This window comes from Botrytis byssoidea, assembly GCF_014898295.1.
Source record: "Botrytis byssoidea strain MUCL 94 chromosome Unknown BBYS_016, whole genome shotgun sequence".
Classification (NCBI taxonomy): Eukaryota; Fungi; Ascomycota; class Leotiomycetes; order Helotiales; family Sclerotiniaceae; genus Botrytis; species Botrytis byssoidea.
The window spans coordinates 690,962-718,286 of NW_024065857.1; the positions used below are offsets into that span (position 1 = coordinate 690,962).

At 41.7% G+C, this 27,325-nt stretch overlaps 6 protein-coding genes across 6 annotated transcripts; 3 read left to right on the forward strand and 3 right to left on the reverse strand.

Moving 5' to 3' along the window:
• EAE97_007979 (uncharacterized protein) lies at nt 1-3,810 on the forward strand (the record flags this gene model as incomplete). Its single annotated transcript, XM_038878493.1, has 6 exons — nt 1-27; nt 88-128; nt 182-302; nt 355-2,766; nt 2,814-3,487; nt 3,546-3,810. The coding sequence occupies 6 exons, from the start codon at nt 1-3 to the stop codon at nt 3,808-3,810; spliced, it is 3,540 nt and encodes a 1,179-aa protein (XP_038730743.1).
• A 6,709-nt stretch (nt 3,811-10,519) lies between these two features.
• EAE97_007980 (uncharacterized protein) lies at nt 10,520-12,024 on the forward strand (the record flags this gene model as incomplete). Its single annotated transcript, XM_038878494.1, has 3 exons — nt 10,520-11,476; nt 11,536-11,647; nt 11,702-12,024. The coding sequence occupies 3 exons, from the start codon at nt 10,520-10,522 to the stop codon at nt 12,022-12,024; spliced, it is 1,392 nt and encodes a 463-aa protein (XP_038730744.1).
• A 1,257-nt stretch (nt 12,025-13,281) lies between these two features.
• Nucleotides 13,282-15,127, reverse strand: EAE97_007981 (uncharacterized protein; the record flags this gene model as incomplete). The annotated part of the gene is made up of 4 exons (XM_038878495.1): nt 13,282-13,424; nt 13,855-14,102; nt 14,390-14,493; nt 15,035-15,127. The coding sequence occupies 4 exons, from the start codon at nt 15,125-15,127 to the stop codon at nt 13,282-13,284; spliced, it is 588 nt and encodes a 195-aa protein (XP_038730745.1).
• Nucleotides 15,128-16,084: 957 nt separating this feature from the next.
• On the reverse strand, nt 16,085-17,543 carry EAE97_007982 (uncharacterized protein; the record flags this gene model as incomplete). Its single annotated transcript, XM_038878496.1, has 2 exons — nt 16,085-17,220; nt 17,276-17,543. 2 exons carry the CDS (start codon nt 17,541-17,543, stop codon nt 16,085-16,087), a joined length of 1,404 nt encoding a protein of 467 aa, XP_038730746.1.
• A 4,541-nt stretch (nt 17,544-22,084) lies between these two features.
• On the forward strand, nt 22,085-24,433 carry EAE97_007983 (uncharacterized protein; the record flags this gene model as incomplete). The annotated part of the gene is made up of 4 exons (XM_038878497.1): nt 22,085-22,503; nt 22,550-22,577; nt 22,634-23,113; nt 23,159-24,433. The coding sequence occupies 4 exons, from the start codon at nt 22,085-22,087 to the stop codon at nt 24,431-24,433; spliced, it is 2,202 nt and encodes a 733-aa protein (XP_038730747.1).
• A 1,942-nt stretch (nt 24,434-26,375) lies between these two features.
• Nucleotides 26,376-27,296, reverse strand: EAE97_007984 (uncharacterized protein; the record flags this gene model as incomplete). The annotated part of the gene is made up of 4 exons (XM_038878498.1): nt 26,376-26,549; nt 26,605-27,130; nt 27,195-27,207; nt 27,272-27,296. The coding sequence occupies 4 exons, from the start codon at nt 27,294-27,296 to the stop codon at nt 26,376-26,378; spliced, it is 738 nt and encodes a 245-aa protein (XP_038730748.1).
• Between the last annotated feature and the right edge of the window lie 29 nt (nt 27,297-27,325).

The window sequence follows — 27,325 nt, forward strand, 5'->3', positions numbered from 1 at the left end:
ATGAGGGTAGTAGAAGTCATTATAGATGTTTGTCTCATCAAATAAACTCATCAAAATCCTTAGATATCTTGACTAACTCATGTCCAGGGTTTCAAATCGTACGCTGTGCGTACCGTAATTTCAGGATGGTAAACAATGCAAACGAAAGATTCTTTGGTACATATTCTTACATCTGTTTTAGGGATGAGAGTTTCAATTCGATTACTGGTCTGAATGGTAGTGGTAAATCAAATATTCTCGACTCAATATGTTTTGTTCTTGGTATTACGAATATGACAACGGTTCGGGCGCAGAATCTTCAGGTATATTACAACCCCTCACATGGGCATGAAACGTATTGACGGACCTCTTTAGGATCTGATATACAAGCGTGGACAAGCTGGAGTAACGAAAGCTAGTGTGACGATTGTTTTCGACAATCGAGACAAGAAGAAATCGCCCATTGGATTTGAGGAATATGCTCAAATCAGTGTTACTCGACAAATTGTTCTGGGAGGTACCAGCAAATATCTTATAAATGGACATCGAGCACAACAACAAACCGTGCAAAACCTTTTCCAATCCGTTCAGCTCAATATCAACAACCCAAATTTCTTGATTATGCAAGGACGAATTACAAAAGTGCTGAACATGAAAGCGGTTGAAATTCTTGCCATGATTGAGGAGGCGGCAGGTACACGAATGTTCGAGGATAGAAGAGACAAGGCTTTCAAGACAATGGCTAAGAAGGAAATGAAGGTTCAAGAGATCACTGAGTTATTGAAAGAGGAAATCGAGCCAAAGTTGGAGAAGCTGCGGACGGAGAAACGGGCTTTCCTGGATTATCAACAAACACAGAACGATTTGGAGAGACTCACAAGAGTGGTGGTGGCGCATGATTACTTGAAGAATCAAGAAAAGGTTGCCCAATCAGCTAACGATCTCGAGCTCAAGAAACAACGGGCGATAGAATTGGAGGAATCAGCGAGTCGGTTGAAAAGCGAAATCTCATTCTTGGAAGAAGATATCAAACGGGTGAAGGCACAGCGGGAGAAAGAATTAAAGAAGGGTGGAAAAGCCTCAGCTTTAGAAGAAGAGGTTAAGAAATATTCTCATGAATTGGTTCGACTTGCGACGGTCATGGATCTGAAAAAATCGAGTATGGCGGAAGAGCAGGAACGAAAGTTGGCAACTCAAAAGACGGTTTCTGAGATGGAATCTCTACTCAAACAGAAAACCAAGGTTTACGAAAAGTTACAATCGCAATACAATAAGGCCAAGGAAGATTTAGAGAAGCAAAATTTAGAAGCAGAGACAAAAGAGGAACTTTTGCAAACTTTACAAACTGGTGTCGCATCCAAAGAAGGTCAGGAGAGTGGATACCAGGGGCAATTACAAGATGCTAGGAATCGGATGAGTACTGCTTCTACCGAGCAAGAGCAAGCAAAGTTGAAGATTAATCATCTTGAGAAGAGGATCAAGGAAGAAGAGCCAAGGTCGAGAAAGGCTAAAGAGCAGAACGCTGGACTACTTGGAGACCTTGAGGGATTACGATCTCAAGCTCAGAAACTTGAAAAGGAGCTTCAGAAATTAGGTTTCGAAGCAGGCAAGGAAGATGATATGTACAAGCAAGAATCGACTATTCAGCAAAATATCCGAAGGATCCGGGAACAGGCAGATGGATTGAAACGTAAAGTAGCAAATGTGGACTTCAATTACTCAGATCCTGCTCCAAACTTTGATAGATCGAAAGTTAAGGGTTTGGTGGCTCAACTTTTCACAATTGATAAGAACCACACAGCTGCGGGAACGGCCCTTGAGATTTGTGCAGGTGGCCGTTTGTACAATGTTGTCGTTGATACAGAAGTTACTGGTACCCAACTACTTCAAAATGGGAAATTAAGGAAGCGAGTCACTATTATCCCTCTGAACAAAATTGCCGCTTTCCGAGCTTCAGCGGAAAAGATTGGTGCTGCTCAAAGAATTGCCCCGGGCAAAGTTGATCTCGCACTGTCCTTGGTTGGTTACGATGAAGAAGTTTCGACTGCTATGGATTACGTATTCGGAAACACGCTCATCTGCGCAGACGCTGCTACAGCTAAGCGAGTTACATTTGACCCTTCTGTCCGTATGAAGAGTATCACATTGGAAGGTGACTCTTATGATCCATCTGGTACACTATCTGGAGGTAGTTCTCCAAACTCAAGTGGAGTTCTAGTTACTATGCAGAAGTTAAATGAGCTTAACAAAGAACTCAAATCACAAGAGGGAGAGCTGGCTGATCTTCAGGCCACCATTGCCAGAGAGAAGAAGAAGATAGACCAAGCACGAAAGATCAAACAAGAGTTAGATCTCAAGTCTCACGAGGTCAAGCTTACAGAAGAACAAATCGGAAGCAACTCCTCCTCGTCCATTATCCAGGAGATCGAGAATATGAAGGCTAGCATTATTCAACTCAAGCAGGACCTGGTCGAAGCAAAGAGACGACAGGATGAAGCTACAAAAGATATCAAATGCATTGAGAAGGATATGAAAGAGTTTGACACCAATAAAGATGGCAAGCTCGTTGAGTTGCAGAGCTCTCTTGATTCTCTGAGAAAGGCACTCACCAAAAATTCTGCGGCTGTTAAGGCACTACATAAAGAGTTGCAAAGTGCCCAAATGGACACAGAACAGGTTGGAGGTGATCTTTCAAATGCCCAAGAACAACTCCAGGAAGTTGAGCAAACATTGAAAGCCCAGGAAGAGGAAATTACAAGTTTAGTCTCCGAGCAGGCCCAGGTCAAGGTTGGTAATTATCTTAAAATCACATGTATGAAACTAATGTGGTGTAGGATTCGCATGATATCTCACAGGCACATCTCGATGATGAACGAGCTAAATTGACAGGATTTGATGATGAATTACATTCTCTTGAGCAAGCATCAAGATCAAAATCTTCTGGCATCACCGAAGAAGGTTTGGAAATGCAAAAGCTTGGTCATCAGATTGAGAAGTTTCACAAAGAGCAACAAGCGGCTGTGCAAACAGTATCGCACATGGAACAAGAGCACGAATGGATCGCTGACGAGAAAGATAATTTTGGTCGAACTGGAACTCCTTACGATTTCAAGAGTCAAAATATCGCAGAATGTAAAGCTACATTGAGGAATCTTACCGAGCGCTCTCAAGGGATGAAAAAGAAGATCAATCCTAAGGTCATGAACATGATTGAAAGTGTCGAGAAGAAGGAGATTGCACTCAAGAACATGATGAAGACCGTCATTAGAGATAAGAAGAAGATTGAAGAAACTATCAGCAGTCTTGATGAGTATAAGAAAAAAGCTTTGCTAGAGACATGGCAAAAGGTCAATAAAAATTTCGGACAAATCTTCGCCGAATTATTACCAGGCAGTTTTGCAAAGTTGGATCCTCCTGAGGGAAAGACAATCGCCGATGGTTTAGAAGTCAAGGTATCTCTTGGTAAAGTGTGGAAACAGAGTTTAACAGAATTGAGTGGTGGACAAAGGTATTTACTTCTCCAAGCTTTTTGACTACATATGCATTTACTAAGTCACGAATCACAGATCGCTGATTGCACTTTCACTCATCATGGCTTTATTGCAATTCAACCCAGCCCCAATCTATATCCTCGATGAAGTAGATGCTGCGCTTGATTTGTCACATACACAAAATATTGGTCGTTTGATCAAGACTCGTTTTGGTGGTAGTCAATTTATCGTTGTTAGTTTGAAAGATGGCATGTTCCAAAATGCGAATCGCATTTTTAGAACGAGGTTTAGTGAAGGAACGAGTGTGGTGCAGAGTTTGACGGCGGCAGATTTTAATTGATTGGTTTTTGAGGGGGACGGAAATCGATGATTAAATAGGCAGGTTGTTCATTGAATGTTGGTCACTTGGGTCGATGCTGATATGGATGAATGTATGGATGAACGGTTGGATTGGTGGTTGGATGGATGAATGAATGATGGCGTTGGTTTTATATATATGGCGTATTGGGGATGGGATGGGAGCAGGCTTTGGAATAGGCGAAATCCTTTGAATGTTACCTACCTAGGCATGAGGGGGAAATAGAGATATGTAAAATGAAATTTCCGTCGTGTTGTTATGTTGAAATGACGATAGTATGGAGATGACGAGATGGTTTGGGATGATGACTTGTGTTTGTATTCGCATTTTAGATATTTGCGACCCTATCTAGGTAGTTGTATATTATAAAATATCCAGTAGAGAATGTCTTATCAATATTGCAATACCCTACCGGTAGGTAAGCTAGATGAGGTAGCATAATTCTTTACTTGATAGATTTATAGATGCTAATATATTCATTCAAATCATCAAGAACCTAAACCGTACTAGATGGGATTTTATTTATCGTGTATCTATGGGTAGGTAGGTATTGATGTATGTACTGGTTTGGGATGGGATGAGATGAGATGGGACGGCTGGATGTGGGATGGAGTATTTGTATGTATGTATCGTCTGTTATAAGATGCGTATGAGATGGATGCGGGATGAGATATAATGGATGGATGGTGTTCCCTTTGGTTTTCCCATGCATTGCGTTGCGCAGGTGCATTTATTACATGGGGAAGAACTCGAAGGGTCTTGGAGGAAATAGATTGCACTCGGCTCGGCTCGACTCGGCTCGACTGGACTGGAGGGAGTGTTTGGGGGGTTTCTTTCACATGTTAGATTTTTAGTTTGGGGTTTGGGGTTTGCTTGGGGTATGGTGATGGGATGGGATATATTGGCGCTTGGTAGCTTGGTAGCTCGGTTGTGTGTTTAGATTTGGATCTTGGATTTGGATCTTGATTTGGATTTGTATGGTATACGGTGGATACGTAATCTTTGGGGTTTGTGAATTGAGTGTTGTGAATTTGTTGGTCGTGGGGAAGGGAGGGGAGGGGAGGAGAGGAGAGGGGGAAGGGGTATAGAATCTAGATGTGATGGGAATTACAGGATTGGATAACATGGGATGGAATGGGATGAAATGGGATTAATAGATAGATAGATAGATAGATTTGGCTGGCTCGGCTGAGTGTGTGTGTGTGTGTGTGGTTCGGTGTGTAGAGCCGAATTCGGAACCTAGAATCACTAGTAAATATGGGATCTAGAATCTTGAATTTAGAATTTAGAATCTAGAATTTAGTATTTAGTATTTAGTATCTCGATGCAATGAGGATCTGGAATCTGGAATTTTGAATGTGGGTTCTAGAATCTGGCACGTGTTTATGATATGTATAATATGTATAATGGTAATTATGGGATTGGATTGGATTGGATTGGATTGGACAAAATTGATAAGATTGATTGATTGATTGATTCATAGATAGAGATATGGTAGAGGCTCATAGATTCGATATGTAAGTAAGGTATATAGAACCGGGTTTAGTGTATGTATATATTCATAGTATGATATAAAATAGTAAAATAACCAGGCTCCCAGCTCCCTCATAAAAAAGAAGTACCTAGGTATCGTACACACCTAGCTCCCTAGGTACATACATACGTGATGGTGGCGAAAAAATCAAATGTGAAATAGCAAGCTTGTCTTGTCTCGGGGAGAAAATTACATACCTAGTACGCTCATCTTGCAAAGGCGTGCTGCGCATATGCAGCTATGTATGTATATATGTACAAAAGAAGTATATGATGTGTGATGTGTGATGTGTGATTGTGATGAAAGGAAAGGTTCGGAAATTGGATGGGAGGACCTGGTTGGAGGTAGGTAGGTGCTCGTAGAAGGCCTGGCCTTACGCATTTCGGAGTGCAAGACCGAGTCCGAGGTTTGGGAACGAGAATGTGAATGTGAATGTGAATGTGAGTGAGCGTGAGGTTTGAGATTTAGAGTTGCGGATGGGGACTTGAGGGCTGCGAATGGAGATTTTAGGGTTGGAGAGAGAGTTTAAAGAGAGTAGGAGGGTAGAAGGTGAGGGAGGAAGGTAGCTATTTTACGAGTGATAGCTCCATTGGATTGTGGATTATGCTACATTCTACGAGTACTTTACTATGATATCGATCTACCAATTTTGATTCTCGAAGCTCAATACTAGATAAGATTTACTTGGCATGAATGAACCACGGATAACGGAACATGAAATATGAAATATAAAATATAAACACGGAATGGAGTATCACAAACGGGAAAAGAGAAACGGACAATTCGATTATCAGAGGGAAGCCGTCTCCGTTTTACTGGATTCCTAGATTCCTATTTAGTAGATGGCTAGATTGAAAGCTAAGATATCTAGGTATGCTCTGGAGGTAGATAGATAAATGTGATCTTTCAATATTGGATTTTAGATTTTGACTAGAGATATATCAGGAAGATCGATGGAAGGAAGGAAGGAAGGATTGATTTGTTAGGAAGATACATCGATGGAATACGGTACGCGTAGTTGGTATACACTTTATTAGTATAAAAGTTTGAGGCTATACGTATAAGTAAGTACCTAGTCAGTACCTAAGTGTAGATAGGCTTGTACACAGTAGGTAGGGACTAGAACAGCGAATTGGATTCTTGAGAGAAAGACGTCGGATTCGGATGCGAAGTAGGTAGGTAGGTGATGATAACGATAATGATAATGATAATGATAATGATAATGCGTATGTTTTTATACGATGAATACGATGGATACGATATGGTTTGATATGAGATGATGGGAGGGATAGATAGATACCTAGATAGATAGATAGATAGATAGATACGATGAATACGGGTATTTGTATAGAAACTTTATACGAGTATGTGTATATGTATTACTAAGCTATATACGAAAGATAGCAAGCTCGCAGCCACAATAATTACTCACCACGTGCATTTATTTATCTTTATTTCTACGAGTATACCTGTGGAGGCTCAGGATGCATGTATGTAAATTGACATGCATTGGTGCGCATGATATACTACTCCCTCTCTTGGTTTTTGGGAAGTTTGAAGGTTGGAGTTTGGACTTGGGTATCTCTTGCTTGGAGGTTTCAAGGTTGTATAACTTATAATTGTATTGTATTGTATTATAGTTTAGTTTAGTTTGGGGGGTTAGTGTCGAGTTATGTTGATGTGCTTTTTTATTATTATCTATTTTCTATTCATCTACGGTATGTGTATGTGTATGTGTATGTATATGTATATGTATATGTGTTGTAACTTGTAAGTTCGAGGGGAATTGATTTTGGAGATCAAGTGAGCGTGTTTTTCAGGGTATGGTAGTCAAGTATCAGGGAATCTCCTATTTGTAGGATTGTCAGTGATTCTTTGATAGGTGGAGAGTGGTTTGGGTGGATAAGGGGAGGTTTTCGATTCGGAGGGTTTTGTGGATAGGGAGGGTTATCGGGGGAGTTTTGAGGGTTTTGATGGAGAGAGAGGCTCGAGAGAGAGAGAGAGAGAGAGGGTTGGGTTGGGGTATGATTATTGGAATCATTGTTAGTGTGGAATTTTCTTGGATAATGGTGATAATTATGGTGTGAATGGATTGGATTGGATTGGATTGGATTGGATTGGATTGGATTGGATTGAATGAATGGAACATGGATAGAAACTTGGAATAGGGGTCCTGGGGTATCTACTAGGTAGGAACTGGATATGATGGATCCCTATTTCAAAAAAGTTATGGATGATGATACTTTGTATCAATGCTTGAGCAATGAGGACCGATTGAGTGTCCATTATTAAAACGTTAATTGAGTGGTTTGTATGTACCAATATGTATGATTATATCAGAGACCCCTATTTTCTATCCCTACATATGTGAAGTTTCTTTGGTTGGAGAAATTAGTAGGAAGATTGGACATTGGAGATTGAAGATTATCTTTTTTTTTCTAGTTATGCAGTTTTTATCAGGTGATTATGTGTGTTCATACCATAATGATCCTATAAACCGAACATATCTATCTACTCACACCATATTGATCCTATATATCACATACATCTGCTGATATCAAACTAAAAAATGGCTTCCAGAATCCAACGATCAAAGAAACTCTTGCACGGCAAATTAAATGAAATTAAATAAATGAATAAAATAAATACCACACACCCCTACATTGCTGAAAATATCATCAGGGGTCCGGGGGGGGTTACATTTCATCTAGAAGATAATCTAGAAGAACGTTAGTGTGTAAGACCAGATGAAATTGAAATCCTGGAACGGAGATCTGGAAAAGAATCTTGTGGCCGAGACCAAGACCCTGATTTTTCCTGAAAAATGGAATGAAATGGAATGAATGGATGGCGTGGAAGAGAAGAGGGGCGTGGATGGATTTGTACGTCGTACCTTGCGGATTATGGGGCACAATGGCTTGGATGGTACAGTAGTATGGTCGTACCGTAGGAGAGAGGTGGAGATGCGTATGTGTAGGGTGAGGGGACCGAGAGTGTTAGACTGTTAGTGGAAAGTTATTACTGTAGAAGGGAGGGATAGGAGGGATAGGAGGGATAGGAGGGATAGGAGAGATGTGGGAAAGATTACTCGTAGAATGATGTTATGTTGTGATAACGTCAATTTAGATTGTATTTAGATTGTATTTAGATTGTAAATACCGACTAGGTAGGAGACTACGAAGAGACTACGAGGTGACTAAGGGATTAACTAAGAAAGATAACGCACTGGAGGTTACGATGGGTACGTGGTACTTATGTATTATGTATTATGTATTATGTATTATGTATTATGTATACGAGTAGATTTATAAATGATATATAAATGATATAACTATACCGATCATCAAATGAATCAAACACTAAACAACTGATTACCCTGACGGCACTTCCATTCATTCAAAGCACCATCCGTGACCCGTGACCTGTGACCTGTGATCCAACCCAACAAAGCCAACTTGGAACTTTACCCGTTTGCACAGCCCATTAAGATCATCCAAAAGTGGAAAGCAGGACGCGCCTTCAGTTCCAAGGTAGATGATTCGAGTGAGCAGACCCTTTCTTATTCTCTTGGCTTGGGCGATTTAAACTTTTTCCCTTTCGTTTTCTGCGCGAGGATTCTTTTTAATTCGAGGATCCTGGGTCTTTTAAATCATTTCCAATTTATGGTGATATGTTGGGAGTGTGACGAACGTTTTGGATTTTGGTATAGAGTAGGAAGGTAGGTAGATAGAGAAAGGCAGAGAGAGAGAGGGGGAGAGAGAGAGAGAGTAGATTGAATGTCATGAATATTGAACTGTTGAACTCGGAACTGGAACTGGAACTGGAACTGGAAATTGACAATTAAAACTCCTTTCTTCAATTCGCTTGTATCATAATGAGATCCTTATCCAGCTGTACCGTACCATACTATGTATCTCCATCTCCATCTCCATCTATATCCATATCTATATCGAGAAGCATGAATTCACACGCCCTCCTTTTATATTTGCCCCCCTCTTTTCCATGATACCCTTTGAACCCTTTTTGTTTATAGTTCACCCATCAAAAGAAAACCCCACTGAAGATCACGGATTCATGCTCAAACCCTAGGCCGTTTGTTATTATTAGGTATTTGTCTGTACAAGCGGATATTATTGTCTTCCCTTTCCGGATCTTGTGATTCCTCGTTGTATCGTCTTCTCTATGTGATTATTGATGACTAACTCTCGTATATCGTTTTCTGTATGATGATACGAAGAAGCATGTCATCTTCACATCCATCCCCCCCTGCTTCTCCTGTCGTTCTACAGCTCACCCTCCAAACTCTGGAAACAACAGAAACAACCGCGCATCAAGAAAGATTCCTCCCCCACTAAACTACGAATATCAAACGTGTGTCTGACTAGGGGATCCAATACTACCCGCGGGAACTTGATCAGATTGGGTTTAGCCTGAGATTCAATCAAACCTAGGATTCAGATTCATCCACACATACATACGCGGATACGCTCTTATTAGGTTATTTATCATTTATTATTTAAAATTCAAAATTCTTTTTATTCACGAAGCTAGGGAGATACAAATACCAGAGGAAGGAAGAAAGAAAGAAAGAAAGAAATTTGGTGCTTAATTTCTTAATTGGAATTATTATTTCTCGAATCTTGAATCTGGAATCTTGAATATTCTGGTGTGCTCCTATCCTACATTTGACGCTAGTACAGTACCTACCTACTTTAACAAAAAAAGAACTGGTACGGTACGAGTGACAAGAACAAGAGCTACTTCAAAAGTCTCAAACGAATAATACTCTCGACCTTCTGCTTCCTATCTTCTACTTTCCATCTTCCATCTTCCACCTTCTCAACACCTCTCGTCGTTTTTTAAATTCACATTCAATTCGTTCAACTCCTTTCCCAGAATTCAACTTTTTGCATTGACGAGTTGCTGCTATTTTCTGCTGCTGCCTCGATTCCTGCAATCCTCTTCTTGACATTTCATTCCTTCTCTTCTTACGCTCTTTAATTCGCATCTTCCATGTGCATTTTCTGGTAATACAAATTCATTTCCATATCGTATAGGCAATTACATCTCAGAAAGTTAACATCTTTCACTAGAATTTAGATTGCACACAATAGTGCTTTTATCTCTCAAATCAACTCACTCACTCACTCACTCACTATGTCTTCACTCATTCAACCATATCTCGACCTTGCCTTGCAGCAACTCGAAATTTACAAGGACCAATTGATCCAACAAATCCCAGTCATCTCGACGACCACATATGTCCTAACCATTTTGGCCATCTGTATACCCCCTATTGTCCTTTTAGCATTCTACGAACTCGAACAAGCGCGACAACGTGCCGAACAACCTAAAGGTTGTAGAAAACTGGGATTGAAAATCGATAGCAATCTTACCAATGAATTCGATCCTAAATTCTCCGAGGGACGTCCCCCCAGTACTGAAGAAACATCTGCAGAATGGTGGAGATTGAAAAGTATGTGGATTTATCCAGTCAAGAGTTGTAAAGGAGTTGAGTTGGGCAGAGGAACCATTATTGCAAGTGGAATGGAATACGATCGTCAATTTACCTTTGCACAATTGAAAAGTCCATTTCCCGTCGCAGAAAACGATCCAAATTCAAAGAAGGCAGCACATCAATGGGAATTCATCACTCAACGACAATTCCCTTTGTTGGCGAAAGTTAGGACCGAAATGTGGGTTCCAGATCAAAGCGTGGATACATATGCTCCTCATATCGATGATGTCGAGAGTGGAGGAGTTATAATTATGAGTTTCCCATATCAAGAACCTGGATGGAGAGGAACCGTTGCAAGTTGGGGTGCCAAAGTTATGGGAACCGTCCCTGAAAAACAATTCCGGGTGCCATTCGATCCTTCGCCAGTACAAATTGAGAAAGCAGGTTATACTGTTGAAAAGATGACAATCTGGAGAGAAACGGTTGATGCTTTAAATGTGGAAATTGAGATTCCAGAAGAACTCAGATATTACCTTGGTATCAGCAATAAGTTGGGTTTGTTCAGAGTCGATAGCGCAAAGCCGAGAGAAGTTTTCAGAAATGCGCCTTCAAAGGAAGAACTTGGATATCAACCAGTTACAGGCTTTCAAGATGCTGTAAGTTTTCTTCGAACACTCAAAATCTACTGTATGATTTCTTTACTAATTTATTCTAGTATCCTATCCATCTTATCAATCTTGCTAGTATTCGTGATGTTGAAAGTAAAATGCCCAAGGTTAAGGGGGCGCCAAGATTATCTGCAGGACAATTCCGTGCCAATTTGATCAGTATGTTATTCTAAAATTTCAAAATCTGTTTGTTTCAATACTAATATCTTTCAGTTACCGGACCTCCAGCTTACCACGAAGACGATTGGCGACGAATTAAGATTGGTTTTTACGAATACGATGTTTCTTGTCGTACAGTAAGATGTAAGATGCCAAATGTAAATCAAGAAACTGGCGTGAGACATCCATCCGAACCCGACAAAACTTTACGAACCTTCAGAGCCATTGATGAAGGAGCCGGAAAGAATTTAGGATGTTTGGGTATGCAATTAGTACCTACTACCAAAGATGGAGCACTGAGGGTTGGGGATGAAATTACGGTGTTGGAAGTTGGTGAACATCATTATCAAAAATTATTCCCGGAATTGAATAATTAATCGCTAGGCGAGCATTCTTTGTATTGTGTTGGTTGTGTATCAAGAGAGTACAGGAGTAATGGACATATAAAATATGGAATGGTAGCAAGGAGTTTGGGATTTATTGATTGGTCGGCTGGATGGATGGCTGACTGACTAACTTTACATACAAATACTTTTTTTTTCCCTCTTCACTTTTTTCTTGCTCGCTCTATTTGTATATGTGTGCTGGTGTTTGAAGATATGCTACTTGCTTGCTTGCTTGTGTGTTTTTATATATGGATATGTATATCTTGTAAGCGGGTTAGAGATTCCGGGGGTTTCTTTCCTCTTTTTATCTTCTTTCTTTCTGTGTTTTGAAAAGGAAGATAGAGATAGATAGATGGGTGTGAGAGGGATTTTATTGAAGGTGATTGATTGATTGATTGATTATTTATTTTTTAATTGCTTACTTGCTTTCTTTTTGGTTGTAGGCTGATTTTGAGATTTGAGATTTGAGATTTGAGATTTGGAAGGGAGAGGGGAGGGGAGAGGGGAGAGGGGGGAAGTGCTTTTTAGGGTATATGAATGAGATGGATGAGATGGGATGGATAGGATTTGGGGGGGAGGGGGAGGGGAAGGGGTAGGGAGTAGGGAGGAGTGAGTAGGGGGTGAGAAGTAGAGAGTAAGGAAATAGAGAGGAGATGGAAGATTGAAAGAGGAAATAAAATAAAATCAAATAAAATAGAAGAAATTGTTTATTTTATATGTGTATATATAATTTGATATAATTGGAATTGAATTGACTTGATTTTACAAGAGTAAAATGTAGATGATAAAAAGAAGTTGGAGTTACCTAGGTACCTTAGCTAATGTTATTTGAACGAGTACCTAGTCTAGTAGGTATGTGATGTGGTTAGTTGAGTTGAGTTGAGTTGAGTTATGAGGATATTGATTAGGATGATTTTGTGATGTGATTTGAATGATGTGATGAGTATAAATCGTAAGTAATGCGAATAGGTATCTAGGTAATATATCGTAGGATTTATAGTTTGATATTTGATATTTGATATTGAACTTCGTGTTTATATTCATGTGGATCTGATTATTGATTTATTTATTTATAGAGCCCCTTTCATCTTTTTCCTCTCTTTTTCCTCTCTTGTTCTTCTTCTTCCCTCCTCATCCCCATTCCCCTTTCCCCTTTCCCCTCCTTATCCCCATCTCCATCTACCTTTCTCCCTCGACCTATTACCCACAACCCACAACTTACAGCTCTCAATCCCCAACTCCCCAAATCTACAACTTCGACTCCTTTCCCTCTCCCTTTCCCCTTCCCTCTTTCTTCTCCTTCGCACCGCCTGGTAATTCCACACCCACAATATTCACTTTACTATGTTCGCAAATGGCGAGGACTTCTCCGGTTCTACGTTTCATTGTTCCTGGGGGGTGGGGTGTTAGTTCTGATTTCTTTGTTTTATTTTCTTGAATTTGTATTTGACTTTGAATTTGACTTTGAATTTGACTTTGAATTTGACTTTGAATTGGGGTTCTGGGGTCTTATTGCGCTTGGGAAGTTTTGCTCTGGGGGAGTGATAGAATAGGAAAGATAGAGGAGAGAAAGATTTTGAAGGGTTTTCTTCTTTTCAGATGGTGGGTGGGAGGGGGTGGTGGAATCTAAGAGATAGAGGGGATGGGTAGATGGAGAAGTGAAAAACAAAGCGGGAAAGAATGAAGGAAAGATGTTTACAAGAGAGAAGAAACGAAAATGGAAATGAGAATCGGAAACCCAAACCATCAACGCATCGCATCCCATCCCATCACACCCAGCTTTCCAAATCCAAATTCCCCCAAAAAGAAAAAAACACTAACCTCTCAAAACCACATTTCTCTTTCCCAACCCCCCCACAACTTCACATTCAACCAATACATCATTTTTCCCCTCTCCTTCAGTTTCCTCATTGTGGATAGTAATGCCTTTTAGATAAGTACATCCCAATCCTCGACTCACTCCACCACCGCCCCATTTCTGAGCGCTGTAGCGGCCCATGAGTGCAACGGATGTGCAGGCATCGAAGACGGTTGCGATGCAGCCGCCGTGGACGGTGGAGTTTGCATTGCTGTGAGGGGGGTGGATGGGTTAGCGGGGTGTGGAGAGGGGTGGAGAGGGGTGGGGAGGATGCAGAGTGGGGCGGGGGAGAGGGAGAGGGAGAAAAGGAATCTAAGGTCTGGGTGTAGATGTAAGGCTTGATATTACGGGTATGCTGTAGCCCCTCGAAGCAGAATATCTCAATGTGATATCATAAAAAACAAGCCCCGAGTAAACAGCAGCAAACCAACACACCCCAAAAACTCACTCCCTTCCCCTTCAAAATAATAATAAAAATAAATACAAAAAAGAACTAACCAATGATGCGCCGTCGGTTTAAAAATAAACGTCGTCACATTCTCCGAATGATGCTCCGCATCTGTAGAAAGTGAGAGCGAAGGTAGGAGATCGTGACCCCATCCCTAGAGAAAAGGAGATGTGTTAGTTAGGGATCGTTTGGGGTTGAGTTGTATGTATAAGTTGGGGTGGGTGGGAATATCAGTGAGAAGGAAGGGTAGATTAGACTTCTAGCTTAGAAGTTGGTGAGTTTGATTGTGAGGTTGGGAGATGAGGAGATATTTGGGGGTTTTGAAGGGCTGAGTAGTTGAGGGACAAATGGAGATGAATGGAGAAGAAAGGGGATAGGAATGGGAGTTGCGGTGAGCGGTATAGAAGTGAGGTGAGATGGAGGCGGAAGGGTGGAAAGGATGGGAAGAGTGTGCAAACTCGTAACTCGCAACTCGGAGAGATTGAATGCGAGACCTCCATCTCCCTTTTCCTCTCCTCCCTTCTAGAAGCGAGCAAGCACCACAACAGAAACCAATTCCAAAGAACTGGAAATCATATTCCTCTCCCATCCCTCTCTCCCCTCTCTTCACTCCACTCCCCTCCCTTCCCTATCCTTCCCTCCCTTCCCCCCTTCCCTCCATCAACCACCCCTCCCCCAGAAAGAAATAAACTAACGATATACCCCTCCCTACTATCCTTCCACCCCTTCATCAAGAACCCCAATCGTTTCAATCCCACATCAGTCTTCGCATCGAACATTGTTGTCATTTTTGTTTTCCCTTCCTGTCCTTTCCTGTCCTTTCCTTATTTTTTTTTCCTTCTTTCCAAAATTCGATCAAATCGAATCAAATCAAATCAAATCGACTCTGCAAACCGTCAAATAAATAAGTAATCAAACAAATGAATAAATAAATAAATAAAAAATCAAATCAATAGTCCTCAAAAGTCAAACAGCAATATCGCAATTGCGCAGTCGACAATTGCAACACGATCAATCAATCAATAAATATCAGGGGTCCACCATTTCCACATCCATCGAACCTCGGCACATGCACACACAAACATACATACACGGGCGGAAAACAAATATCGGATTCCGATTCCGAATCCGGGGTTTAGTGCCCGTTGGGATGTGATAGGTGGATATACATACTGATACTGATACTGATGCTGATGCTCTATATATAGGATTAGAGTGATCAGATAGGAGAACATAGATATGAATATGCGCATAGCCATTTCGAGATTTGATAAATTGTATGTATCAAAGCAATCTTAACGATCAAGGGTCTTCATGACGGTGTCAGGTCTTCTGCACAGATTGAGATGAAAGTTACACAATTTATAGCAAGGTCATACGTCGTCATATCACGCAGAACAGCATTGAAAACATATCGAGATGAAAGTAACGGTTTTAATTCTGTTGACCCAAATGTTTATGAGCCGTCTCATCATCGCCTTCCAAAATGTAAGTCTTTTCTTCTTTCACGCTTGTCTAAGATACATGATCCGAACCGTTTATCATCTTGCTCAGTTTAGAAAAAAGTAACCCATCCCACCATCCGTTCCTTGACTTTAATATTAAAATCACCATGTTGACCAGTATTACCAACGCCCCAGTCTAAAATGACACACTAACCCACGCTTGTAAAAAACAAAGATGCAATTTTTAATTTTGCCATTCAATTGAAAGCATTCTGATCATCCACTCATTAATGAAAATGCTTATGCAGCATCTGCTGATGGAACAGGTTCCGCAATACGGGTTACCTGACTACCAGCTCGGATAATCTTTTGACCAGCGGTATCACTGACAAAAGAAATATCCTTGTTCTCACGTTGAGCGCGCTTCCAGATCTCAACTTCACATCCACCACGTAGGACACCTACACGCATGGTTGAAAGAAGATTGTGGGCAGCGTTGGAATGATTGTAGACACCACCATTGAAAATAGCAGTTGCATCTTTGCCAATACCGGATGTGATGAGTGCCTTTCCACCTGGATGTTCCTTTACGAAATCGGTGACATCGTGAATAACGCCAGCGACAGCAACGAGAGCACGTCCATTCTTAGCTTCGGTTTGATAAGTGTCCCAGTCGATGATTGGCAATTGTTCAAGAGGAATACCCCAGTCAAGAGTTTGCCTCTTTTGGTCGAGTTTCTTTTGGAGTTGTTGGAGACGGCCCTTCTCAATTTCGTTGGACTTGAATTGCTTAAGATCGTAGGCGAGACCGAGTTGCTTCCACGTCCATATGGACCATTTGGTTGGGTCATATTGATGCCATTCGATAGCGTTACGGTAATCAGATGGGAATTCGTGGTGGAAGTTGTGGTAACCTTCTCCAAGAGTAGCGAGAGCAGTGATGACGTGATCACGAGGAGAGTTGCGGTCATCGAAAGGTTGGTCACCGAGCCAATGAGCCAAAGAGTTGACGCAGAAAGTAGCTTGTTGGACGAAGAAGATTCTGAGGATACCGGCGTAGATGAAACCACCGAACCAATCACCCCAACCAAGACCAGTGACGACACATGGGAAGACCATACCCATGAAGATAACGGTCTTGATGTAGTTGCGATGTTGCCAAACGACAACAGGGTCATCATTCAAATCGGAGATATCGGTACGTCCAATAGACTTTGGGTTTTGCTTCATGATCATCCATCCGAAGTGAGAGTATAGGAGACCTTTTCGTACGGAGTATGGATCTTTATCGGTATCGGTGTATCTGTGATGAGCTCTGTGATCTCTTGACCACCATCTGATGGAGCCTTGGACGGCTCCACCTCCAACAGCTGCAAGGAAAATCTTCAATGGGACTGTGGCAGAATATGAGGAATGTGCCCACAGTCTGTGATAACCTGGACGAATTTGTTAGATGTGATTCATTGTGCAAAGAAATCAATTAGAACCTACCAGCAGTGATACCCAAACCGGTCATAAAGTAGTAGAGGACAGCCCAGACAGCAGTCTTCCACTGCAAAGGAGTCCAGTAGGACATGATGAGACCATAAATGGGAACTCCAACAATGAGAGTGACGTTAAGCCAGTTAACGTGTTTGTACCAGTTTGCCTTGGTGATTGGCTCCTCGGTGATATGAGGCTTCTTTGGGTCATACTTCTTGTTGCGATTTGGCTCTGAAGTCTTCGCCATGCTCGAAGGTTGTGACGCGTTCGAAGCCATTTTGAAAGAATGTCGATGATATGGGGGGAAGAGAGCGTGAGGGAAGGAAAAAGAAAAGGGTTGATGGAGGAGTGATTGAACTTATAAGTAGATTTGATGGTGTTTGGAAATGTACTAAATTGTACTTTCCGAACAGGGATATGTAGGGATGGAGAATTGAATGGGTAAAGAAGTTCAAGGGACTGGATGAATCGGTAACTCGGTTGGGTGATCAAACGTAAGGTAAAAATGGAGACTTTTTCATCTATGGTCGATTTTTATTTTTTTTGATGGGAAAACCTAGAAGATACTAGTAAAAGCAAGCGTGGAGCTATTTTCTCAATTTTCTTAATTCTCTTGATTGATTTTTTTAAATTATTAATAAGCATGCCAATCTATGGAGTATTGTGTCTACTTCGTATGTAAAATCTTGGATTTTCGCCACTTGGAAGGCAAAAGGAAGATTAGACCAGGGCGAAATGTGGAAGATGGTATTATCTAGGATATCTAGGGTATTGTATTTATTGTCATCTTCGGTTTATCTTCCTTCCCCTTGCTAATAAAGCATCGACATCCGTATACCGGTACTCCGTAGTATGGTGGATCTGTAATCACAATTTCAAGACAATACTATGTTCACCGTTATATTTTTGGAAAGAATTACGGCTCTCTGTGATTTATTACCGTGAGAAATGAATAGAACGGAAGTTTGGAATCTTTCCTCTTTCTTCTTCTGTCCTCGGTGATTTCCTACTTGGAATTAATCATTTCTTTCTTATTCACATGTGGTCAATGGTCATCAAGAACAGACCGGTTGGCTGGCTGTGAGTGATATCCCCAAATCCTCAACGTCCCAACAGATTTCAGAATCGTGATGAATTAATTGGTTGACTAAGCGAACTTGGATACATTCGCAGGAATCTCCTAGTGACTTCTATGATCCTGCTGTATCATCCATTCCAACAACATCCATTGCTCATCTCAACGGATAAATTAGGAAGTTATTACCTAGGTGGTGATATAATACCTGTTTTTGATATCATAAGTGATGAACTTTATCCAGGTATATTGAGTGTTATCATTAAGAACCTTCTTCACGAAATTCTAAAATGTCTCAACCACGCAATCAATCAATTCAATTACCCAAAAGTCAAGGTTGGGTACCTGATTGAAAGTACCACCTGAGTCCAAGCACACGCACAAGCACAAGCACAAACAAGTACACAAGCCACATATGAGACCTTCTTTTGGACCCTTATTACAGGGCTCTTTAAATAACTCTGGGATGCCACTAATCAATCCCTTGACAACCTAACATCTCACAGCTTTAGACACGCTGGACTCGGACCTGCATTATCGTTACATAGATACCATATACCGGTAACATAGCTGCATTTTCTCTTGTTACTGGAGATAACGTCTTCAATATTGCTAAATCCTTAATCATTAAGTCCTAACTTTTAATTCTTAATTAGGCTGTTCGCCCATAACAACTAAATAACCCCGTTCCCGTCCGATTCCTATTTCATCACTATCTTATCCATTCCAGTCTCTTCATCGCCAATTTATGAAACATCAACGAACAATCTTGGCCAAATCACCATGTTCCATTGGTCGGAAATTCAAATACTATTCTGACCCAATCAAAATCACAGAATTAAAGATTGACCTGACACTTCACTCTCGATTCCCCAACATGGAACAACCCCCAGACCACTTCCGGCTTTCACCCTTTCCCTAGTGGTGGACCAAAAATCACATCTACTTTTTTGTTGAGAAGCGGGCGGAACAGGAATAAACTACCACCGATAAGATTGTCGAGGAAAAATTGTACAAATCCTTCCTTTCTCCACAAATTTCATGCATCGAGAATAATCCATGCAGCCACCTCCACATTCACATCCGTTACCGAGGCTGGGAACCTCCTCTGTTTTTGCCACCGAAGCGGTTGTTGGTTGGTCCATCTATCCCTTCTTTGAGTAAGAGTTGGTTGGTCAATGGCGTGTTCACGGAATTTATGGATATCCTGTCTCAGTCCGGTACCACAGTGGACACATAGTCAACCCACTTTGAATGGCGTGTTTGATAAGATCGTAAGGATCAATGAGGCCAAATACTTTGTTGGGCATTGAGGATGCGAACACGAGAGGCGGAGAGGCGGGGTCTTCATTCAATGCAGTGTAGTGCTGTGCAGATGATGATGACTTTTGGAATGGTGTATGAAAATCTCACGACAGCATGTCTGGTTTGGAATGAAATTCTACATTGTTCTTTGGTTACCGGAAAGCTGGATGGCTGGTTGCCAGAGATCTGGAAATATACCGTTCTCCTTCAAGCGTAGGAGAAAGTTCACTTCATCACTAAACTTTCAGTAAAGTCATGGTACTCGAAATTGTACAAGGTCGATCCTCAACGAGATTTTTAAGTCAGTCATGAGTATGGCATCAATAGATTGATTCAATCATTCCATTTACATCCTACACTACACGAAGGCAAGCATCTTTCAATATCAAATTACATCTATTTACATTTCAAATCTCCACATTCCTGGCGAACGATTGTCCGGGTTCCAGACCCCCTCAGATATTGCGCTTGATGACTCCCCTTCCCCACCCTCAAAGCGAAATACTCTTATAAGTGGCAAAACAACTAAGTCTTATGAGCTTAAGATAACCTCCTATGAATTCTCTACGGGAACTATATAGCAAACCCCCAATCCCCTTTTTAAAGCAACTATGTACAGTAGTCTGCCACCACGGCAGGCCCCCGGAGGGTCAGCGAGGCGTCTTCTACTATGGAGGCAAGCCCCCAATCCCCCATAGCTCGCTACGCTCGAAAATAGAGTTGCTCTTGACGTATAATTCAACGCATCATATTTGAGTTAAATGTTGAATATTTGTCGTTTGGAACATGAAAGTTTATGTAAAGTCCAGACGGATTTTTTTTCGCTAAAAGACCCTCTCCCTAATGTTCCTGGTTTTCCTATTGCCCGTATTAGGCTTCTTAATTTAATTCTTGCATGACTAGCATACAGTGCGAGAAAGTTATTGATTGTCGAGACAGCTAGAAAATGACAATGATTTGAGGAGTCACTGCTCCCCTAACAATTCAGCAGTGGCCAATCCAGAAATGGCTCTTGCAACAATAAAGGCGGCGGAGCTCAGAGCAGCTTTTCGTACGACAGAATCTGCTTCTATTAAAAGAACATTTGGAGGTCGGCTTCGATGACCCGGAAGGTGTAGTATCTTTCCGAGTTATATTTAGTATGAAACCCAGGTCAATAATTATGCGCTTCCACACCAGCCGTCGTCTGGGAAACAACTATATTCCTTCGAATATTTTGGTTTATGTGTTCACCTCTGCTACAGATAATTACTGGAGGAGTCGACCGAAAGATGAGTCTTTGGAAACGAAGATGGATTGTGGATGAAATGGTGCGGTCTATAGTTACTTGAAATATGCTCATGTAGACTCAAACTAGCACAGGAACTTTTGGTTGAAACACTGCTCTTGATAGATTTCTTTGGGTTAGGTCGGGGTGGCGTTGCATATGATTACCACATACTCGGAGCTCTCGTTGGGTTGTGTAGTACTCATCTCAAAAGAACCTCTCACATTCGACTTTCTTCTTGTACAATTCTTCTGTTAGTAGTTGGGCCAAGATTGGTTTTGAAGGGGGGTTTGAGGTATTGTGTGGTTTGTGGGATCGGGTCGTGGTGCTAAACAAAAGTATAATGATGAAGCAAATCCTTCGGGTAAGGTAAGGCTAATCTCTCATGAACTTATTCTGGTGCTTGAATATACTTGGTGTTTCAGTAAGTATAGATTGTTTTTTTAACAGAGATGAAGGTTCGCAGCTACTTTTTGAATTTTACATAGTATTAATATCCAGTGATTATATCTAAATCCCAAGCAATGGTCATGGCTATATACTTATAAGCGTATCTACTTCTGAGAATCATTCACTATATTGGTTTCTATGGATCGAACGAATACATAATAACCCCACGTGCTACATGAGTGAAATATGAATTTAGATCGATTCCCAAACACTAGAGCGAAGCGAAAGACCTCCACGGCAGTGGTCTAACGAAGCGCCATTCGATTTCAAAGAAGATGATCCATTGCTTGAGTATGATTGAAAGCGAGATAAGCTTTTCTCATTCTTTGGTACTGATTATATGATAGATGATATTGATTCTGAATCTGTTAAGACTTGACCGCCAGCAAGATTCATAAGATCATGATTGGTCAAATGCGGATGATGAGTCAGCAGCCCGTCCTCAACCCCCATTGTACGTACAACCTCGAGCTTCGACCTCAAACACCGAATGATATAAGTTATAACAACATTCTTTAGGTTCTTAAGTAATCACTCTGCATATCAAAGTATAGATATGGGCGTTTGTAATATCATCACCGCCACTGTCTGATTGAGGCACTTTCCTTCTTGGCTGCTGCCTATGCCTAATCCGTCAATATCGAATTTTCAAAGCTGAACTTAGACTTCGTTCAAAAATAGTATCATAATTGTGTGATACTACACGGACTGTCTGTAAGTCATGTCAAAAGTGCCACCTATTCAACCAGATGAGGGAACCTCAGATATGTCCCCTGCGACATCGACCATCATCTCATCTTCGAAACCACAACGTGTACTCGCTTGTCTGCGGTGTCAACAGAGAAAGATAAAGTGTAATCGCAGATACCCTTGTTCTACCTGCGTCAAATCACGAATACAATGTATACCAGCAACACAACTTCCTCGTCAGCGACGACGCAGGTTTCCAGAACGAGAACTACTAGATCGTCTTCGTAAGTACGAAGATCTTCTACGCCAAAATAATATCAAGTTTGAGCCCCTTCACAAAGAATCTCCCCAGACAGAAAGTCACAATGATTCCGATGATGAACGGCCAAAAGCGACTACAAACATACCATCTCCATCAACTACCAATTCTGAAAAAGCACACGAGGCTATGTATGTCATTTTCAAGAAGCTATTTGGCCCCCACTAACAGTATTAGGAACCTGTGGCACGCTATGAGTCAAGAAGTATGATGTCAAGTCATCTCTTACAATTTCCTCTCCATTCGCTGACTGTGGCTTAGTTTCGAGAACCTGATAACATCAGTGATTCCGATGATGACGATGTGCGTGAAGCCGATGTGAAAAAAGTATGGGATCAAATATCTGACAATGATAATTTTTTGTTTGGATCGCGTGTATCAAATGTTGATATTTCTACTTTTCATCCTGAGCCAGTTCAAATATTCAGACTTTGGCAAATCTACCTGGAAAATGTTGATCCATTACTCAAGGTTACGCATACTCCCAGTCTCCAGGCACAGATCATAGAAGCTGCTGGTAATCTCCGGAATATTAAACCTCAGCTAGAAGCCTTAATGTTTGGCATTTATTGTGTGGCAATTTCGAGTCTCTCGTACGAAGATTGCCAGCTTATGTTTTACGCATCAAAACCAGACCTCTTGACAAGATATCAGTTTGGGTGTCAGCAGGGTTTATTAAATAGCGGTTTCCTACGGAACAGAGATGATCGAGACACCTTGACTGCTTTATTTTTCTACCTGGTAAGTGTAGTGGGCCACAACATATATATTTTCTAACCGTTTCAGATGTCTTTCAGAACCAAATCAGTCCCTCAATCTCTGTCTTCCTTGCTGGCAATTGCTGTTCGAATAGCGCAACGTATGGATTGTCATAACGAATTCGCCTTATCTAAACTCAATCCCCTAGAGGCTGAGATGCGCCGAAGACTTTGGTGGTCACTTGTACTTTACGATACTCGTATCGGGGAGATCGCTGATTCCAAGCACGTCATCTTGACTCCTACTTGGAGTTGTAAAGTCCCCCTTAATGCGAGCGATTCGGATTTTCATGTAAAGATGAAGAATCCCCCACAAAGTCAGCAGAAACCAACTGAGGCGATTTTTGTTGTTTTACGCGGCGAAATGGGGAACTTTATTCGAAATACCACATTTCATCTTGATTTTAGTAATCCTGCTCTAAAATCTGCAGCCAAACATCCTCAGCATAACCCTACTACAGAAGGCAGCGAACTCGCCGATCTAGAAAAGATGGTCGAGGAAAAATATCTCAGATTCTGTGATCCGAAAAACCCACTCCACTTCATCACTATCTGGACTACACGAATGAGTCTTGCCAAATGGCATTTAGTCGAACATTGGCACTTCTCTGGCAAGAACCACTCTTCAAAAGTGGGTTTGGTGCGCGATGCTACTATCGCCCATGCCCTCAATATGCTCGAATGCGATACGAAACTCATGACGTCCCCCCTGGCGAAAGGCTTCATGTGGATGTCCAACATGCATTTTCCCTTCCCTGCATACTTCCAAATCGTGCAGAATTTCAAACGCAGACCGCTGAGTCAACAAGCAGAACGCGCTTGGGAAGCAATGACGGCGAACTACGAAGCGAGATTTAATTCTACTCTGTATGATGAGATACCCGGACCCTTTTTCCTGATTTTTGCGAAAATCATTCTGCAGGCTTGGGAGGTGAGGGAGCTGGCTTTTCGGAGTATGGGGGAGGAGATTGCGGAACCGAGGATTGTGGGGAGTGTGAGGCAGAGGATGGCGGAATTGGCGGGGATGGGAGAGGCAGGGGAGGCAGGGGCGCAGAAGAAAGGTGGGGAGGGGGATGGGGAGGGGGATGATTTTTCAAGAGTGCCGTCTATGGCTTTCTATGGGCTGGGTGAGGATTTGGGATATTCTGCATCGGGACCGGCATCATCTGGCATGGGGACATATATAGATACCCCCGGAATGGGGCTGATTGATGCGGATATCAGTACGTTGGATTGGTCGGCCATGGATTGGGGAGCGGTGGATATGAATATCTCGGCCGAGGAAGGCGGTCTTCCTTTTTAAGAAAGAGGTTGAGAATTCTGTGGATATTGTATTTATAGATTCGATTCACGAAGTTGCAGGTAGAATGACTGTTGGTCTCTCTTCTCCTTCATTAAATGAGATAGATAGATGTATGTATAATAGACCAACCCCACACAATTAAATTCAAATCATAGGTTACACTACGATTAGATTCTTAATAATCGGAGCGGAGCGGAGAATTTTATATATCTAGGTATCTAGGCATCTATCTATCTATCGAATAAACCAACCATCTCAATTGGGATTTTCGTTTGAAATGGAAGAGGGTGTAAAAACAATGAATGCGTCGGCACGACAGAATAGTACTACGATTGTGGAGGCAAATGGGAGCATACGACAGAGAACAGCAGACCATTTACAACCAGAGGAAATTTCACGGGGGAATCCTACCAGATGTAGAGTTTCTTAGGAGAGCAGAGATGCTCTGGAAATGTTATTGAAGAGACAGATATGAAACGAGAGATAAGCATAAGAAACTTTTTTTCTCAACCCCCCATACAGAATTCATACATTTTCTTCTCTTCTCTTCTCCAAACCCCAACCGAAACCCCCGGTGAATATTTCTCCCACGCCACGCTGGGAATCTCATCCCGGAGACCCGTTTGAAGATATCATCGACAAGCAAACTGCAAGCGCAAATTTCGATACTAAGGATGGTGCTAATTTGCCTGGAAAATATCGCGCCAGCGCTTGTATGTTACTGCGTCCGCTCTTCCGCGGAAATACACACATCACCCGCTCCCGCTCCAATGCCGAGATTCCGCACAAATGGATCCCAAATATCTTTCTCGTTCTCTCGATCTCGATCTCGATCTCGAGATTCTCTCTCGGCACGTTCGCTATATTTCCAAGATTATTTCCTCCCTCCTCTTTCCACAATTCTCAAGCCTTCCGGAAAGAGAAATCTCGGTGTGCCTTCTGATTTGCGGATCTCGATGCTGGCAAGACATACGTGAAGAAAGCAGCACTGAGTGCACGGCACCCAACAGCACATGTGCGATGATACCCCTGGAGAAAAGAGGAGTTGAGAGTGAAAAATACATAGTATACCGCGCGAAAAATTCGAAGATTGTGGATGCGAGTATTTTCCCTCTGTCTCGGTACGAGAGGTGTTCGTCAGACAACTGTTAATGCGGTTGCGGAGAAGGCTGCAGAATTAGTTGGGAGGACCCTGGGATCAGGATCTGAACTGTGAAGTGCGTTTAGAGATGGTGATGAGTAGTCATAGATGAAAACGGGAAATATCTTATTCTCTTTGATCATTCTGTATACCTGGTACTTGCATACTTGAGAAGCGATGCTCTGAAGATAGCTGATCTTTGAACGCAAGCGATAAATGATGCACCAAGGGACTCTACAAATGTTCTACAAGCGAAGGAGATTCGAGTGTTCTGGAAGGTAATCTCAGGAGGTTTATCCACCGTCGTTGTGAAGGGCCTTCCAAATCGCTGTACCGTAGAATTCAGTTCACTGAGCTCAAAAATTCCCCAAGCTTTATAACAGCAAGAACAATACTGTCAAGCATATAGTCATCTTCGAAATCTTAAGCATCTGAACCCGGAGACCCTTTGGTCCACAGATTTGGATAGTAATATTTAAGAATATCATTAGGAACTGACCCTACTAAGAGATAACTTGAATATAAAATCGAGGAGTTCCGAGGTTAGGATTTGTCATTATTTCGTCCATTTGATTCCCGTACACTGGTAGGCGGAATTCCCAGGACATTCCAGGCGTATTGCAGCTCTGAAGGTTCGTAATTTTTGGGACACCGGTACTATAAGCAGAATGTAAAGTCAAGCAATCTTCCATAAGTAAGACTTCCATATGCATTAATGTCATTCATTCATGTCAATTAAGATGTCTAAAATTGACTAGTCCATGCTAGATTGAATCCAGACTTTTCTCGTTATTCGAAATCTTAATTCGCAGGTAAGCGTTCAACAACAGCTGCCATCTCCTCATCAGTGTAAATTCGGAAACCCTTCTCCTTGGTAACACTAGCCAATTGCACATTCTTCGAATCTAATTTCTCCTCCATGACCTGCTTCAACGTCTTCAACACCAAAGTTTCTGCCTCTTCAATTGTAAGTGACTAAAGTTTAGGTAAGCGAAAAATCATCTACAAGTGATCATGTATTTTGTTGTACCTTGTGAAACTCGTTTTGTAATTCGGCTTGAGCTCCCTCTGAACCTGAACCAATAGCCTTTGCATCATATCTATAAAAGGTTCCACTTGGCTCAGCGTGGTATAATTGTGGTCCATCCTCATCGTATCCAGCAATCAAAAGAGCAACACCAAATGGTCTACTCATGATACTCTCTTCTCCATCTGCACCCTCACCAAATCTCAATGCCAAATCACAGATGGCTTGAGTACAGCTCTCGACTCTTAGAGGCTCGTTATAGTGGAAGCTGTGGTTTTGAGATTCGACTCGGGCGTGTTCTACCATTGATCGTGCATCTGCTTGAAGTCCTGACATGGCACATCCAATGTGACGATCGATTTCGACAATCTTCTCAACGGAGGAGGTTTCGAGTAAAGTAGAGGTTACGCGCTTTTCGACACCAAGAACTACTCCGCCACCGGTTGCAACTCCTATTGCTGTTGATCCTAACTTGATGGCCTCTAGAGAGTATTCTACTTGGAACAAACGACCTTCTGGGGAAAAGGTGCTGGGATTATATTAATATTGAACTGAGATTCGGGATGATTGTTGTAGCTGAGACTTTGACATACTTGATACCCCGATCTGCGAATTTGTTAGTTGATACAACGAAGGCATAGGCGCCGCAGAAAGCCTTCAAATAACTCACCATATTCAGATCTTGCAATAAACATCTTGAGAAACAGCCGCTGGCAAAAGTAAG